General features: G+C 31.9%; 2 protein-coding genes across 14 annotated transcripts; both read left to right on the top strand.

Moving 5' to 3' along the window:
• Positions 1-342: 342 nt before the first annotated feature.
• On the top strand, positions 343-7,839 carry LOC112705226 (uncharacterized). Of its 11 annotated transcripts, none has more exons than XR_011864768.1 (6): positions 343-447; positions 4,690-4,740; positions 4,885-4,936; positions 5,291-5,449; positions 6,935-7,113; positions 7,405-7,839. XR_011864768.1 is itself a non-coding variant. In XM_072201050.1 (6 exons), exons 1-5 carry the CDS (start codon positions 4,497-4,499, stop codon positions 7,078-7,080), a joined length of 228 nt encoding a protein of 75 aa, XP_072057151.1. In that variant the 5' UTR covers positions 4,317-4,496; the 3' UTR covers positions 7,081-7,113; positions 7,405-7,839. The 11 variants fall into 11 exon arrangements, 2 of the variants coding, with proteins under 2 accessions (XP_072057151.1, XP_072057150.1); XR_011864766.1 differs by having other exon boundaries at positions 350-447; positions 5,413-5,449; XR_011864764.1 differs by lacking the exon at positions 343-447 and adding an exon at positions 4,317-4,571 and having other exon boundaries at positions 5,413-5,449.
• Positions 7,840-11,147: 3,308 nt separating this feature from the next.
• LOC112706913 (transcription factor TGA9) lies at positions 11,148-18,451 on the top strand. Of its 3 annotated transcripts, none has more exons than XM_025758431.3 (13): positions 11,148-11,513; positions 11,621-11,796; positions 11,882-11,970; positions 12,415-12,497; positions 12,647-12,862; positions 13,752-13,796; positions 13,957-14,016; positions 14,171-14,248; positions 14,368-14,413; positions 15,444-15,715; positions 15,799-16,020; positions 17,533-17,675; positions 17,898-18,451. In XM_025758431.3, the coding sequence occupies exons 2-13, from the start codon at positions 11,666-11,668 to the stop codon at positions 17,989-17,991; spliced, it is 1,479 nt and encodes a 492-aa protein (XP_025614216.1). In that variant the 5' UTR covers positions 11,148-11,513; positions 11,621-11,665; the 3' UTR covers positions 17,992-18,451. The 3 variants fall into 3 exon arrangements, with proteins under 3 accessions (XP_025614216.1, XP_072057149.1, XP_025614217.1); XM_072201048.1 differs by having other exon boundaries at positions 11,250-11,386; XM_025758432.3 differs by lacking the exons at positions 11,148-11,513; positions 11,621-11,796; positions 11,882-11,970 and adding an exon at positions 12,281-12,303.
• The last annotated feature ends 510 nt before the right edge of the window (positions 18,452-18,961 follow it).

Raw genomic sequence — 18,961 nt, 5'->3', positions numbered from 1 at the left:
TAAATTATAATTTGTATAAAGAGAAAGTGATGTGCTGCTATCATTTTCCTAACTGCATTAGGTTCCAGAATTGATCCTTCAAATTTTAACCTAATGTGCATTCTTATACGTTTTTTTTTTCCAAGTAAAGGTGGGAATCATATTCCCAAATTTGTTTAATATATATATATGACTTAGTTTAGAGAATCTGATATCTTGATGTAGAGGAAGATTCTTAGAAGTTAAGAAGTCTAATAAATTTTTTATTCCACATCTTGAACTTGGTGTCATTTTTATTAGTCCTCAATGAACATTATGGATAATAGTTATTTATCAGCATGATATGCAGGGTGGTTGAATTATCAACGGTAAAGTTTGCAGACAAAGACATCAATAAATATCTTAATTGGTTTTTATTGGTGAAACTATAAGAAAGATTGACTAAGGCACCATTGGATACAAGAGAAGGTTAGTAAATTATATATATATATAAAAATTGTGGCAAGATGCTTCCTATTGGGACTGTTTGGAGGTAAAGAATAGAATAAGAATACGTTCTGTTTTGTCTCCTTCAATAAGTTTGGTACTTATTCAGCCCCCACCGTTTAAAATAAGAGAAAATTGGGCCCAGAACTTCTCATTCTTTCTTTGGCACAAAAACACAGGCCCCATCCTCTAGAATCCTAAGCATAAGGGACCTAAAAGAAAAAGGGAAAGCCAGAGTTGTACTTGCTTTTATACTTGCATTCGGTTAATTGCAGTACTATTAGTCTATTACAATATATATAGGACTACTTTCCTTCCACATTGCCCTTGACTTGTACCATGGTTAATGTAGTGGATTCTCATTTATGAATCAATGCATTTTTTTCATTCCTGATGTAACCAGCTTTATACTTTATAGTTTTGTGAACACTTGTTCTTATCCACGTAGAATTTTTTCATTAAGTGGATGCTCTTTGGATAGAGCCATGCATTTAGACCTACATGATATACTCTTTAAGAAACAGAAAATGGTAGATTAGTTGGCCAATTATTGAATTTTATATACAAATAAAACAGATAGGCACATCTGGAGATATAGCTAGGAAGTGTAAATGCAAGGCATATACCATGCTAAACCACTATAAACAACAGAAATAAATGCATTAGAATCTGATTCAGTTTTAATTAAAACCGTGCATTCCATAGGCAATGCATATGCATGTGTCAACTGCATGAAAATCTGCATTATTCAATTGTAAAGATAATGATGTCCTAGTGTTGTACAATAAGAGTAAGTGGTGTAAGATGGGGTGATTAATAAAATCCCATGAATATAACAACTAAATGATTAACAGCTAATATAGAATAAATTTTATGTCAAATAAACACAAAACCACTTGTAGAAGGAGAGAGTGTTGTTTATCAAAAGTGTGCTATTTATCAAAAGAATATGATATGCTGAACTCCATTCATCAGGTGCTAAAGACATACTAAGATAAAACATTTTTTAGACAACTTATAGAAACCACTAAAATTAGAAGGAAAAAAAAGGCCAAATATTCCTTGAATAGTATCTTCATATCACTTCTACTCCATGTTCCTGTTCTTGTTCTTGATTCTGATTTTTGAGAATATATAATGCGGCCAGCGAATCTGTGAGAGACTTTTGAGCAAAGTTAAAGCTGAGTTTCTAAATAGTTTCCTGGCATGTGGATTGGAATAAATTGGCCAATGAAGATTTATTTGCCACTTTTTCTGCCTTTTATGGAACCTTACTTGCTCCTTAGATGGACTTGGTATAACCACTTGGCTAGAGGATCCATTTGAATTTTGAAGTTGTCATCTTTGGCATTGCTACAAGTCTTTCATGATTTATAAAATTCGTTCAAAAAGAACAATGGAAACAATTATAGCTCTATATGCAGCCCAAGAAATTCTACTCTTTTTTGTGTATAGAATGTATTATTTCATAGCTGAAATACAAGAGTTCTTCAATGTTTTCTCCCAAGTGACTATGGAAAAGAAAAGATGCATAAAATCGAGGATGTTACTGGAAGAGAATAAAGAGAACTGACCTTTATGCTTGCTTCTTTTTGTGCTTCCACCAGTTGTTCGAGGTCTTAGTTATGCAGTGTCTGATTAATTTTATATCATTTTTCACCATGCAATTAGAGATGTTATTGTCTTAATGATGAAGACTAATTGCCTTTAATGTAATCAGAACCATACAATGATAACCTTGTTGATACAAGTCCAAGTCATTTCTTTAATTCTTTTTGGCTCAAAACCATGCATGCATAATGCATGCTTTTGATTCTGTTTGAGGGTGTATATATATATATATGTATATCAACTTTGATATCATGTTCATGCTTCTAGGGAACTTTACTACTCTCAAGTCGTTGGCATCTTTAAAGAGTATGTTTTGTACAGAACAATGGATTACTTATCTCTTTTTAGGAGTATCCAAATTGCCTTTATCTTCCAACATGGTGGGGTGTCCCACCTTGAGACATGGGACATAAATTTTATTCTTTTTAATTTTCAGTAAAATATATTTACTTCTTTTAAGTTTAGCTAGGGGATATTACACACACATGCATGATAATGATACTAACTCTTTGATTTGTCATTTAAATCTCAAAAACTATAGTCTAAATGCACATTACACAGGAAGTTAATGTAGTTCATTGCCTTTTCCCCCCTGCATGTTGCAATAAGATAGATTCACTTGTTAGTGCAAGAAGAAACTTTGAAATGAGAAGCACTTGACAAGTGGGAATCAAATTGTAGTCTAGATGGTCAATCATGAGCAAAAACCATCATTGAGACGGTTACTAGTACTGATTAATATGAACTTTGGTTGAGCCACATGCATGATGGCATTGGTTGAAGAAATGCAAAGCGAGAAATGACCACGGAATGATATTCCTTGAGGGGAAAAGAGAGGGAGAAAATAAAAAGTAAGGAAAATGATGAAAGTTTTCAAAGATTCTTATGGAATGAGAACATGAGAATCTTAACTCACCAGATTATTAAAGCCCATAAAATCATATTCTCAAGTAAAGAATGTAGTTATATTCTTCTTCTCCAAAAGCCACAAAAAATGGATTCTCACTCCCCCACCTAGCTTTATACTTATTGCAATCAGATGCTTCTTTTTTTATATCATTATTAAGAATGTGTTAAGTCCTAATTAGCATTGATATAATGATATCATATCTGGCAGGTTGCTATGTTTAGATGTAATTTATGTTTAACAAGATTAGTAGTTGATGTTCCCTTCAACTTTTCTCCTAATAAAAATGGGGGCTAATTGGTTGACATTTGCACTCTTCTCAACTTTACTAACCATTTAATTTTGGTATGATGATTACTTTTATAAGCTAATTTTATTTAGCTTGATCATCTATTCCATTTCCATTTAGAACATTGTTATCTTTGAATATGACTATGTTTTGATTGATTGGATATCTAATTCAATAGAGACCGGCTTGAATGTTATGCATGATATGCAGATATACCCTACAGAGAAGAGAATATGATTCTATATTAAAGGATGAGTTATAGAGTGCCACCAATGGCAGTCCAAAGCTAAATTATGGATGAAAAAGTATATCTGTTTGTTTGAGAAACAAATAAAAATAAAAACTAATGTAACTATGTAAGACGCTCATCAGAATGACATCATAGAAAATTAGATAGATAGTGTCTCTACAATTAGAACATAGTTGTGATAACAGAAGAAGTAATTTAATTAATTCTTTTTCTCTTTGAAAGGCAGAAGTAATAAATCTTTAGATTATTGATTTTTTTTTAAATTGTGACATATAAATAGCTTTTAGTTTAAAAATCTCCCTTCTCATAGAATAATAAAGAGTTTAATTTTTATTATTATTAGACAAAAATTAATTTCAAAAATAAATGACATGAAAATTAATTGTTGTCCACCACTAACTCATATTCCATGTAAGGTGACAAAAACTTACATATTTAAAATTGTTATTTGAAAATGATTAAAAACTTTATATAAAAACTAAGTTGAGTTGGTCTAGTAGTGGTTAGTTCACTAGTCCGCTTAAGCAAGTGTCGGGAGTTTGAATCCATGCAGCAATCCATTAGCCAGCGACAAAACCCTTAAATAGAGCTCAGTACTGCGATGGATTAGTCTTTGACAAGTCAAATTGAGAGATACTTGGAAAAAAAAAACTTTATATAAAAATAATTATATATAAAAAATTTTTCAATGTAAAATTTTTTAGTCTTTAATAGTACATAGAAATTAAATTATAAAATAAATACCAATTTTTTTCTTGATTAAACCTCCAATCTTGTTTGTTACGGTAATTCAAAAAAGTTGAATTATACCCTTGGACTTGGAGAAATTATTAGGGGATTAAAAAAATAAAAAAAAGTCAGAACTTAGAACTAGAAGCGTAAAGTGTAAAACACTAAAACTACACACATTAGATTTGTCTCCTCCGATTCCGAACACGAAAATCGCAGCAGGCAGCACAGTTACTGTTGCTGACATGGCAGATGGCACCCTCCAATCTAACCGCCATCACTGCGCAGCTCCGCTTTCAAACGACGTCGTTCGTTCGTTTGTATATATCTTATCCTATTATGCTACTCAGTACTGAGGATTCTTATAACACTTTCTCTTTCTTTTTCATCAAACATTGCATGTGCTTTTTATTCTCACCTTCTTTTTGTTTTCTTCAGGAAACTACTCATTGGACTGTTCTCCCTTTCATCAGGGATAGCTTTTGTATGGTAAATAAAATAAATAAAATGGGAAGAAATATTGTGTGTAGTGTAGGATGCAATCCCCTGCCATCAAAATTGAATTTTACTATTTTTAATTATATGGGTGTTTTAAAGTTGTAATCTTTGTTCGTGGGTTTTAATGTTGCGCAGATTGGTTATGCTATTGGTGCCACTACAAGTGCATTTTATGGATTCATCAATGGTATGCTTTTTTTCCCATCCTTTGGGGACTGATTTTTCTTATCACATCTATATTGTGCATGTATGTTTGTCTCACTAGACATGTTAGCTTTCTTTTTTTAAACCTAAAAACCATAAAAGAGGAATTGCATATATGAGCTTGGCTGTGATGGAATAACATGCATGTGTAATGCTTAGGTCTTTGTGGCTATTAAGATGCATTACATTTAAAGTTCAGTGGGGACATAGATTGGGGTTGAGAGATTCTCAAAGTTTGATTTACTTGTAATTATGGAAATAGCACCACTTCCATTCGGAAAGCTGTAATTTTCATAGTAATAGGCTAGAGTTTTAATTTTAAAAAATAAACTTGTAGGTTTGCTCATTTCCTCAGAAGATTATGCTAAATGTTCCATTCCATCCACTGAAAAAGATTACAAGTTTCATGTATCAAATGCTTCTATTTATTGAAAGCACTTTGATGCTTCTCTAATGCAGTTTTGCCGGACCTATGTGCTTGCATTTTCTCATTGGTGTAAGTTCATTACCTTTTATTTCCACTCTTGAGTTTCCTTTTCATGCGTTTAGTTTATGCTTTTATTTTCTATTTTTATTTTTAATATTTTTTGTTTTCAGAATTTTGCGAAGAAAAAAGAGAAAATAAAAAGTGGAAACAGAGAACAGGATTTGAAAATACTAGAAATAAAAAAAGAAAATGAAAACACAAACCAAATGCATCTTTAGGTTTTTCTAGTTCTCTTTTTATATATTTACTTTTTCTTTACTTTTCCTTTTTGTTCGGCTCCGATTTTCCCTGTTTCTAAATCTTTGAAGATATATCTATGGCTTTAGAACTCTTAAAATTAAGAATCCTAAACAATTGGTAATATTCTTTTGCATGTTTTAAGAGCAACATATGACCTACTTAAACATACAACCATTAAAAGATACATGTTCTCTTAATTCAAGATCATGAAGATATCGTCACTAAGAATCTGTGATTTCTTCATATTTTCATCCCATCATGGCAAAGTGGTTCGTTTTTTATTAACAACTTAGTGTACGAAGCAAAGCTGTTGGCCCCTAAAATAATTCTTTTAGGGAAAAGCAATCAAACTTGAGAGTTCACCTAAACTCGGGGCAAGTTTAGAAAATTTTGAATCATAAAACTCATCTTATAAACTAGAATGGGGACTTCAATTCATTTAACTTAAGAGTGTTCTGGGGTATTTAAATTTTAAACTATTCTTGCATGATTGTGGTGCCTCCGTACGCTTAAGAGGTGCCCTGCAAACTTTCCTTTGGCATCAATGGAACAATGGCTGACCTAGCTGCTCTTGTTTCCTCCCCTTGACCTATAGAATCACGTTGCCACTTTAAATGTAAGTAAGTTGACTTTGATCATTCTTTTTAATTAGCAAGAGAATCATAAATCAACTGTGAAATAGAAGAACTTATTGTGAGTTTCAGTTAATTCCTTTCTTGACTACTGCATACATAATGCTTGTCAATGACTAAATCTTTGTATTAGGTAGGTATTTGATATTCACAGACCAGAGGGGACAGGATAATGTGTTGGGAGGGTTAAGCTTTTGTTATTTTCTGTAGTTAGCCTTTCTAAAAGTTGCTTTCTGACTCAACACCTTTGAAACATTTCTGTTGAGGCATTTTTATTTTAGTTTTTAGAGCCTCTAAAGATGCTGTCTACTGTCTACACAATCTTGTCCATTATTATCATTTCTAATTTGTACCATCATTAATGTTTCCAATTTGGATCGGTCCTGTTTGAATGTAGATAACATTGGTTTCTTTCCCAGGAAGATCTTCATGCGTTTTAATTAACAGCAAACTCCGACCATGCCAAAATTATCCTCTTGCTGGATCCATTTCCTCTTAGTGTGATTTTGCAATTCATAACTGTTCAATCGCTTTGCAGCATGATATATTTTGCAGTGTGGTTCTTATTGTTTTTATCTCTCATCATTTGCACATTGGAGTATATAAAATTCACTTTTCATAGGTATTGAAGTGTCATTCTGCTTTTACTTATGTGGTGGAGAAAGATTCCTAGGATTGTACCTTATGCTTTCATACTCCGGTTTGAAGTTGATAACATGGTACTGAGTACTGACATAGACCTCTCTGCAATTCAGGCACCACCTGTGATAGTGTTCTCTTCTGCCTGTGCAGGACTCGCAGGTAATTTTCTTGATGGTTGTTTAGCATGATTTATATATTCTTACACAGTCCTTTGGTATCGGTTCAAGGTTGAGCCACATCTGAGTTTGTAAGGAAAGTTTCACATGAACACAAGAGTATCTGTTCAAAAGTGAAGAAACATTTGATTGTTGGTGATTTGAGTAATAAGCTTTAGGTTCTGGACAGTAGTTCTGAGAATTGAGTAATAAGCTTTATGTTCATATATATATCATGTTGCATAACTTCAGGTGGGGCTGCTCCTGATAACAGTTTCTTTTTGCATAACTGCAGGTGGGGCTGCTCCTTCTTTGGCACAACTTGCATCCTCATCTTATCATGCAGCATATTGAGCTCCTGCCTTACCTCCGCCATCGATGGATGATGATAAGATTCAGAATTCAAGATCATCCTCCAGTATCCAACACACGTGCATGTTCATGCACACGCACAGAACCACACATGTACATACTCTGGCCAGTCGTCCTGTCGTGGATCTAAGATCCTTCTTTTGTTTTTTTGGGTGTATATATGAAATTCCTACAGTTCAAGCTTAGGTAACCACTACATGTCTTATCTGTGCATGATTTTCCTCTTGTTTTGCATAAACTCCTGATTTAGGAGTTAGTGTTTAGAGTTTATAATTGCAAATTTAATTAACCTTTTAAGAGTAGTATATTACAACGCTGAGTCCAAGTAGTACAATTTGGCTGTCCTTCTGGTATCAAATTTTTTTGCTCATGTTTTTTTTTTTTATTTTGGGTATGGACTCTGTTAACAAATTTGAATAAAAAAAATAAAGAAGAAAAAACTAAAGCAGGTTTTGATAAGCAACAAAAAGGAGTATGGGGCAGATTCTGATCCAAGCCGATTCTGAAGGCTTCTCCCTCCCATATTGCATAGGCTCGGTTGCTAAAGTAGTGTAATAATGCCTTTATCTTATTGGGCTTTGAACCTCTATGTCCCATACCACAAAAAGAGTAGCGTATTCTTAGGTAAACCATTTGTGTAGCCAAACTAAACTTCATCTTCACGACCCAAATTATACATATTTTAAAAAAAAGGGTTATGTTTTGTATAGTTCTTCTTTCTGTGCAAGTGACAGCAATTTTGAACTAGAAATGGATGTATACTATTTAAGTCTCTTGTTATTGAACTTCTACCAGTGGCTGTTTAATTTTGATAGATTGACGATGTAAAACGTTTTATATAGTTGTATAATTATATTCGTTTTTTTTTGGGATGATCATTCACGTAGTTAATATAAAAGTAATTATTTTTCTAGCGTGACAATATATAATTAAATACACATATAAACTTATTTTACACACACAGTAAATTAAAATTATATATATAAAAAGATTAAGCAATTTGAGGAACACTAATGGGGGGGGGGGGTCACCGGTTCAATATTTCTTGTTCATTATTCTCCACATTTTGTGACGTATAAATTTGTAGGTTTGATTGAGTGATTTTAACATATTACCAAATATATAAAGGGATCAATACAAAATATACAATTTTCTATAGTCTCTAGCTAGGGTCCATTGCCAATCATTGTAAGCCATGATTTTTGTCGACATATATATGTATATATATTCCCACCACAAATGACATCTCTGGTTGATATATGCAAATGGCCATTTCACCACCAATGAATGAAAGACAATGGTCACAGTCTTGCTCAACATTATTCTTGATTCATATTTAGACCAAGATGCAAATTGCCCTAGCTACTAGATAGGACGTACAACAATATGTTATAATAAAAATAAAATATGCTATTTTTGTTACTTGCTTAGACGACAAGTAACGGGACTTAGCATACAATATACATAGTTCGAACATAATCAACAAAATAATAATTAATTACATGATTTTGATTCGGACCAATCACCTTTCTACAATGGAGTTGAAATAATTACGGCTCAAGGAAGTGATAGATTCGTGGAATGGAATGATCTATAGTTGTCTTAAGAAGTTGTCAAAAATAAACATTTCCACATGAAGAAGCTGTAAGGTATTTTGGGAACAAAAGCCATGTATGTACTTAAAAATACATATTGACCTAATCCACAAGGAGGGTTTTTATGTTTTGAACCAAACCACCTTTTTTTTTAAGACCTATGATTGGCATCATAGAGGAATAATTGGTAGGAGTGCATAAAAGGTATTAGATGAGCACAAGATATAATATATGCTTTTAATTTACCCTCTTTATTATGAAAATAGTTCATGGGTCCATTACCAATAAAAGTCTCTCTCATCTCTCTCTCTATCTCTTTGTCTCTTCTTTATCTACATAGACATATATTGCTTAATATATTTATGTGCTCAATAATGTTGGCCCCATTCCATTTTAATATGTAATAGAGTAATAGACCATGAAAGTGTGGAAATAAATACTTAAAGTATGCATCTCTTCTGCCTAATAAGTATATATGTACCCTCAAGTCATAACGTCCTTCTCTCTAGGGTACTTTTAAATTTCGAAGGTCAGTAGATAAGGTTATTAACTTATTATACAATAGTTTGACCAATAATATTATTTGAATATAATTATCACTATAATATATTCTATATTCATATATTATTGCTAGAATTTACACTACTACATCTAATAATAATAAATAAAAAATATATTAGCTCAAAATACCTATGGTCAAAATCGTTTATGAAATATCATTCTTTCTCTAAACTATCAAAAGTCTTTTTTAATTAAATTTGTGTTCAAAATTTTAAAATTAGTCACATTAGTTCTTTTGTTATTTTTCTTACTAATAATGTCAAAATTTGCTAATATAATACGTTAAATAATATTATATTAATAACACATACATTTGGTTATGTTCTAATTAACTGTTAACATAATATATTTATATCTTCAATTTAGAGTCGATTTCATCTAATTACATAAATTCATTATGTTAACAATTAATTAGAACTATTAAATGTATATTGTAATGTCACTTAATGTATTATATCAACAAATTTTGATGTTATGAATAACAAAAATAATAAAAAAATTAATATGACGAACTTAAAATTTTTGAAAATTAAATTTTATTAAAAAGAATTTTCAAAAATTAATTTAAAATAGATAATTTTTGAGAGAAAAATTTGTCTGACCATTTCCTCATATTATAGTCAAACAGAGAGTTGTAGATATATCTAAATGGTGGATTTGTGAGCACAACATAAAAATGAGATGAAGTTGCAGCAAGTAATTCATGATTACCAATGAGTACTATATTGGTCTGAAACAGAGTTTCCAATTTCTATAAGTAGAAAGGAATCTTAACGAGGTATGGTTTTAGGTGGTGACAGGGAATGGATGTTGACTCATCAACAAAGAAGTATAACACCAAACAAATCCATCTCAGACCTGGGATTAAATACACAAAGTGGTTGCTAATATGCTATATGCTTATGAACAAAAGATTATACTAATAACATAATGTTTTGGTTGAAATGAAATGGCATGGCATTATAGTACCACAACTTTATCAACACATGTTAAAGTTGTTATATATTAGTAGTAATTTTTTTTTATTTGTTAATAAATATATTAAAAACTTAAATTATATATTTTTTACACAAAACTTAAATTGTAAAAAGTGAAATAATAATCCAATGTCCTCCTAGGTTTAAAAGGATATCAATTATCAAAGATTGACCTTTCTTTTTCACCCTTTTTTTGGGGCCATATTTTGATGGGAAAGTAAATACTAAAGAAAAAACAAAGTCTCATCAAACTTAATTAATCTATCTCATTGCTGAATTTATTGTGTTCCCACTAGGCATTTGAAAAATACAAGAGTCATATTTGTTTTTAAGTACATATTGCCCTGAAGAGACCCACAAAGGGAACCAATAAGAAAACACAGGCGGTTACAAGAGAGAGAGAATGGAGTAGGACTCACTGATTCTAGTGCCTTCCTTCACAAGAACCCACATGTCCAATTTCCATTTTTTTAATTAAATTTTTTAGATTTTTATTTTCTATATAATTTTTATTTGAGCCACCTTTGAAGGCCCACAAGGGCTAGAGACATGTTTGCTGGGACAGTATGTTAAGCAAGCACCACACAATTAACATTTTTTCTTCAAAATGAAATGAAATATGATTTCAAGTTAGAGAGAGTGGCAAAGCAAGCCAAAGACATTAATCAATAATCAACCAGGTTTCTTCATAGAGAAGTAGCAAAGAAAAAAAAAAGAAAGAGATAGAGACAGAGACAAAGACACAAGCCCATGAAAGATAAAAGGAAAAAAGGTTGCTACTTGCTATGAGTTAGAGGATATATCATCATATCTGAGACAAAGACTTGACCCTCTTATTGAGGCAACTTACAAATACAAACTTAGATATTAGTTATCATCACCTATAGTATAGGAGAGAGGTAAACACATAGATATATATATAAGTTTAGACCATATATAAATATGTACCACTTTTTTTCTTTTTACATATTTATTGATACTAGAATGATGCTAAATATTATTTCAGGGAAGAAGAGAATGGAGTAAGGAAGCTAAAAGAGTTGTTGCATGCATGGGGAGCCAGAGAATAATAGGAGGAGGACTTGGTTTATCTGAGGCAGGGCCTTCAACTCACCACCATCACCATGTCCCTTCTTATGGTGTTCTTCATGGAATTAATACTGCTAATCCATCAACCTTAATGTAATTAAAGTTCTCCCTTATGCTATAATATGATCTGATGTTAATTAGAAATAATTAGTTTAATAATACTATTTTTGTTTGATAGTAATGAAGGACATGCTTTTAACTTTGGAGAGTTGGAAGAGGCAATTGTGCTGCAAGGAGTAAAGGCAAGAAATGATGAAGGCAAAGCACGTAATGTTTTCCCCTTTCTGTGTTTTGTTTTTTGTGACGTTAGATAATAAGCATAAGAAGGAGGAGAAGAAGAATTCAAGAAGGTTTGAATGTGTCAAAAAGAAAAGAAATAATGATAATAATGCAGAGTTATTGGGGAGAGAAGCTAAGAGAGAAAGAGAAGAAAAGAGAGAAAAGAGTGTTACCATTTCCAATACCATAATGATTCTGAGGCAATAGGCTATGATGGCGTGGGCTTACAATCTTAGAAAGGCTCACCCTCCTTGCATGATTTTCTTTCTTTCTTTATTTTTTCTACTGACTCCATAACTGCTGCAAAAGGAGGAGGATTAGGTTCCTCATTTCTCATCTCTTTTTCTATGATATTATTTATTTTGGTATAGGCTTCAATAGTCCTTTATGGTTTGGTGATCCTCTCAGATTTTACTTTTGTGATTCTTGCAGCTTTATTCACAACAGCACCCAGACCTGCAGCTACACTAGAAATGTTCCCTTCATGGCCAATCAGATTTCACCAAACCTCAAGGGTACTAGTACTACTCTCATCTTTGACCATTCAAAATTATTAATATAAAGTTTCTTATGCTTACAAGTAACAAGTTCAAACAACAATAATATTAATATTAATCATGTTGGGTTTGAATCATGCTCATCAAAATTAAATCTTTGCAATTAGGGAGGTTCAAAATCAGGAGGAGAAAGCACTGATTCAGCACTTTCAACAAAAACTGAGCCACCCTTCGAAGCAGAATCTCCAATGAGTAAAAAGGCAACAACACCTTCTTTAGATCATCAGCACCAGCTTCAACATGATCATCATGATGCCTCAAGAATAGTAGGCCCTTCTTCATCACCACAGAATCAATCACAAGCCAAATCACCTCATGAAAAGGTAGCTTATTAGCTTACTCTGATCTTCACAAAACCAACACTGTTTCTCAACTGTTTAATCTCTCAGTTTCACTCTTTTCCATATCCCAAAATCTCAGGGAAAGTTCAAACTTGATGCAATTATTACTGTTCCACATCAGTCCCTCTCTCTCTCTCTTATCTTCACATAGAACAGCACAGATCCCAACATGTATCGGAAAATCAAAAGAACTCAGAGTTTTCCTGATTCCTGAAGGATTTTCTGATGAATATATTCTGACATGAAATATGATGGAGAAAGAGAGAGAGAAATAGAGAGGAATGGATGTGTACAAAGTACTGACAAACAAACAAACAAACAAAGGGAGAATCTTTTCAGTACTTATCAAGTATCAAAGTTTTCTCATTTTAAACCCGGTGTCCTACCAAGTTTACTATCCTCTTCTTCTTCTCATTCTTCTTCTTCTTCTTCTCCTACTCAAGTTCTAAGCCACAAAAAACAATGGCTGAAAATGATCCCTTTTGCTACCCTTATCATATTGATTATTGCATGCCTCAAGAGAAATGGTCTAAGGGACTTGATCAGCATTCAGAAACTCTTCCTAGAAATTCTGTGAGAAAATATAATCATATTTGTCTTTTCTTTTTCATTTCGGATTGAAAAAAATTGTAGCACCCTTTAATAGCTTAGCTACCTAAAATATGTTCTAAACTTGTATTCATTTCCCTCCCTCTTTTATACCAAGAAGCTTCTGCTATGGAAACATTTTTGTTCTGATTTTCTAGTCCCAAATTCTACACTGATTGTTTTTAGCAAAAATAAATTTTTGTTTCAAATAAGTTTTTTTTTCTTATTTATTCTGCAATAATCAATCTGTTTCAAATAACTTTTTTCTCCCCTTGAGTTGCAGAGGAAGGGAGCTGGTTCCACATCAGAGAAACCACTTGATGCAAAGGTGTTTGAATATGAAAGCATAGATTATTATTTTTCCATAGACCTTTTTTTGTATCTATATCTCCTTCTCTATTATATTTTATAATATAGTTTCTGCATTATTGAAGCTATGTTAACTTCTTTTACATTTATATTTTTTTCTATATTATTTTTCTTATCAGACATTGAGACGTTTGGCTCAAAACAGAGAGGCAGCAAGAAAAAGCCGTCTAAGGAAAAAGGTGTGTTCTATTATTATATGGTTGCACAAATTCAAAAATAGTTGTTAAGAGATAAGATTAAAGCATAGCATATATTGTAAAATGGTGACAAAAAATGATTGGATGTTAATAAAAATGAATAATAAGTGCATTTTTCTTGCTGTCTATGGAGCAGGCTTATGTGCAGCAATTAGAGTCAAGTAGATTAAAGCTTACACAACTTGAACAAGACCTTCAAAGGGCTCGTTCTCAGGTTCTAAACTCATATGTATTAAAATATATTTTATCAATTATTATGTTATACTATATAAATTATAAAGTTCTCTTTTTGTATATGTGTGTTTTTATTATTTGAGCTCTTCAATTTAATAGGGACTATTCATGGATTGTGGTGGTGTTGGAGGCAATCTAAGCTCCGGTGAGTTTTTACCAATTCTTATTTCTTTGAAAAAAAAATAATGTTGAAGTGCAGTTTCATGTTATAATAATTTTTTAAAATGGGAATTGATAAATAAGTAGCTGAAACTTTGGTTTGTAGTATTCTTTTTACACTTGAAGCTATTACTCAGTGCTGACACATAGGAATAAGAAACTATGGTTGCTGTGTGAATCCTTATTTACTTGTAATATATATCTTTTTTCTTTTCTTGTGAAGTATAAATTCTTGGAATACCAAATAAAAAGTCAAATTTTGATATTGAATGCTAATTTTTTTTAAGAGAAGTCTCTTGAGTTTGACCAACACCTATGGCTAATTCTGTTTGAATGTGAATTATATAATGACAGACTTAAACTACATGATAGAAACAATAGTGGGCCAGAATTTATAGATTAGATCATGCATATAATATATATATATATATATATTTGATGAACTGTAAGACCTTTTCTTAACATATATGATATATGTAAAGTCTACTTTATATACTTTAGCTTTTCACAGAATCATTCCATTAAGATACTGTGCTCTTTATATGATACTTTTTATTAGGCTTTTGAGAAGAAAATTAAAAAAAGTTAACCAACAAATAAAAATGAGAAAAAGTAAACACATTATCTCTGAAATTTAAACTGATAAAATTAAGTAAACACAATATTTTGGTTGATTATATAAATAATTTTCTCACGATGTTAAGTCTATTAAAATTAAATTAAATTTGTTGTATGTAGTATATCATACAACGAATCCATTATTATTTATTTAATGAGAAGGAATAAAAATGGTGGTGGTGGGTCAATTTCAGTGGTAGCCACATTGCACCAGTCACCAAATCAACCAAACATTTTAATACTTATAATATACACATATAGCTACATTATTATTAAATAATAATTAATAAAAACCAATCCAAATTTGAACCGGCACTAAATATAATAATAATAGGGAATGAATGAATGAATTAGGGTTAATAATGTAAGATGTGGTTATTGGACGCATATGCATGCAGGAGGTGCGATGTTTGACCTGGAATACGGAAGGTGGTTGGAGGAAGAGCAGCGGCTGATGGGGGAGCTCCGGAACGGGGTGCAGGCGGCGGTGTCGGAGGGGGAAATGAGAGGGATCGTGGATGGATATTTGTCCCATTACGATGAGCTGTTCAGGCTGAAGAGTGTGGCAGCGAAATCAGATGTTTTCCATCTCATCAATGGCATGTGGACCTCCCAAGCTGAACGCTGCTTCCTCTGGATCGGTGGTTTCAAGCCCTCGGACCTCATCACGGTTAATATAGCATTTCAATTAAGCTAGCTAGGGTTCAAATTGGGATTAATGTTGAGATTAATTGCTACTGTTGTGGTAAACAGATGTTGATACAACAGTTGGAGCCACTGGCGGAGCAACAGATAATGGGAATGTATGGCCTGCGCCATTCCTCACAGCAAGCGGAGGACGCTCTTTCTCAAGGCCTTGACCAGCTCCAGCAGTCTCTCGTCGACACCATCGCCGGCGGCCCCATTGTCGACGGCGTCCAACAGATGGTTGTTGCCATGGGCAAGCTTGCCAATCTTGAAGGCTTTGTTCGCCAGGTAATTAAACAATTTAATTACAAGTAATAGCACAATTTATTATTTTTAAATTATTAATGTTTAAAAATGTGAGTTAAAAATTTAAATTATTTAATAATAAAAAATATTAATAAAAAATAATTAAAATTTGTCATTTTTAGTATAATTTGTAACGATTAATAAATATTAAAAAAAGATAAATTTTGACTGTTTTTGTTTTGTCTCTCTAATATTATATCATATTATTAAATTAAAAAAAAAACTAAATTTATATCTAAAAATAATAAATTTTGATAACTATTGATTATTGATTATCTTTCATTTATTAATTTATCTTTTACTACTAGATTTGGTGAAGTGAAGCCTCAGGTGACATATGTTTTTGTCGCCATTTTTAGTTTGACTAATGATTTTCAAAACAAGATTTGAATGCATACGTGACTTCTAATATGAGGTTACAAATGTTAATTGGTTGATAACCTCTATAGTTGTTGATGAAATTGGATGCCAAAGGGGCCGGGAACGGGTTTTTATATCTTTAATTTCTCTTCTATTTGACTTTTCGACAATTAAGACAATTATTATGGCACTTTTGATAGGGATACAGTATATTAAGTGAGAAAGTTTTTATGATAAATATACAAATTTTTAATGGATTTGTTAAAATATAAAAATTAAACTAGATGACTCGTAAATAGAAATCGAATTTCTACCATATAATTTCATAAGATTTTTTTCGGATATTTTTTTATTCCTACTTAAATTTTATATAGTGTGACATTAGATTTTACAAAATCATTTGAGAATATCATTTTCCAGTAACAGATGATAACATCAGTTGATACGTAACTTTCTAATCCATTATTTTGTATTTTTTTTCCTGCTCATTCATTGGCTCCGTGCACATTTTGCGCCGCAAATTTGTGTCCCTTATCCCTACCACCTATTACTACATAGCTAACATTTCTCCATCATTTCATCATCTTGATTTTTCTTGAGAATATGATTGATTTCCTTTTCTCTTTTTTTGTTTTTTGTTCTTCTTCATTTTTCTTAATAATGACATACAGTAGGTGTTGCTTTCTTTTGTTTTTCTTCTTATTGTAAATTGGTAACGAGGTTGACAAATTGCCTTCACTACTAGGGTTTATGATTATCCATTGGGATGTATACTTATTACGCTTAGCTTCTAATATAACATCTTAATTAAAATGTATCACTCGGGAGTTGGTTTCAGAAAGTGATGGGGCTAGATAAATATCCATAATCATTAATCTCATCATAAACAAACCCTAGGTAGAATATATATTATTTTATTCCATGACTAGTAACCGTCCAATGCAAGTTTATATAATAGCCAAGACAATCTTACCGGTTTTCAACCGCTTTGAAACCATGTGCAATTATATCTAGATTCTACTAATAATATTATCGAATAAGACGAATATTTTCTATGTCTAGAACATACCTATTTTAATTTCTAGCTACACAATTAACTTTTTCTTTTAAACATGATTTATTTGTGTGTGCAAGGCTGATAATTTGAGGCAGCAAACACTTCATCAATTATGTCGGTTACTAACAGTTCGTCAAGCAGCACGGTGTTTTATTGTCATTGGAGAATATTATGGACGCCTTCGCGCCCTTAGTTCTCTTTGGGCATCAAGGCCACGAGAGTATGTTATCGATTTTTTTTTATAAACTTAAGCGCAGTTAATTTCATGTGAAATTATTAGTTGAGGATTATTAAATAGTAATTTAGTCAAATATGTCAAACGAACAATTTCACATAAAAACAATTGTAACGAGTCTTTACCATTTATTTTATGTTAGACATTCGAATAGAATTGTCTTCTGATGAAAAAAAAAAAAAACTTATTCATTTCATTTCTAAACAGGACGTTGATGAGCGATGATAACTCATGCCAAACAACCACTGACTTGCAAATGGTGCATCCTTCTCATCATCAGAATCACTTCCCCAGCTTCTAATGGATCCATGCATGGCCTAAAAGCTGCTGTTAATTACAAGTGGGGTATTTCCTTTTAGGGCTGCTTTAGAATGAACGTGTCATCATCATCATCATCTACTAGAAGAGAATATATCTATATATAATATAAATATTTATTTATTTTTCTCTCTTTCAATCTTCTCTTCTGCGCCCATGCGTGCATTTGTGTCTTTATATTTTAATTTTAATGTAAATGTAAATCGAGTTTATTTATTTTATGTGAAAGATGAGGGAGCAACTTTAGTAGCTACATAGAATTAGAGTGAAAAAAAAAGTTCATGAAAATGAAAAGGTGCTTTAATTTGAGGTCATATACATAAAGTGGATCCATTAAAAAGTATTATTGATCCTATCTCATATCCATAGCTAGTTGCTTCCTTTTTCTTCTAACTTTTAGTATTAATTAAATATATGAAATATATTATTATTATTATGTGCTATATATGTATGTATCACCCATATCTTATTTAATGGCTTTTCAAACACTCGGAAGGATGGCACAAATTGGGGGAAGAAAATAGATAGAGAGGGTTGTTGCATTTGCATGGAAAAGTAGTGGCTGTGATTGCAAGTGGTGGATCAATATATTGTATTCTATATTTCTATAATGCATATAGGAGACAATGGGAAAGAAAAAGAGGATTGTCTTATTGTGGTGGCTACTATGTATAATTTGGGTGCCTCTGTAGCCTAAAAACCTAAAAAGAACACTCTTCTTGTTTTTTCTTCCTTCAATAATTAATTGAAGTCGTTATATATGAGTCTTGCACTCTTGCTTAAATACTTAGCTTTTGTATTGTGTTTAATAAAGAAAAAAAAAACCTTCAATTATACATCATCTTAAAAATGATGTTGTTAGCAATGTTCAAATATACACGTACTCTCATATAAGGGGGTTGTTTTGGGTTTGCATGAGTTTTTGCATAGGTTTTTTTTTTTAGTTATTGGTC

This window comes from Arachis hypogaea, chromosome 8 (genome assembly GCF_003086295.3).
Source record: "Arachis hypogaea cultivar Tifrunner chromosome 8, arahy.Tifrunner.gnm2.J5K5, whole genome shotgun sequence".
NCBI classification, from domain to species: Eukaryota; Viridiplantae; Streptophyta; class Magnoliopsida; order Fabales; family Fabaceae; genus Arachis; species Arachis hypogaea.
This window is presented reverse-complemented; position numbering and strand designations above follow the sequence as displayed.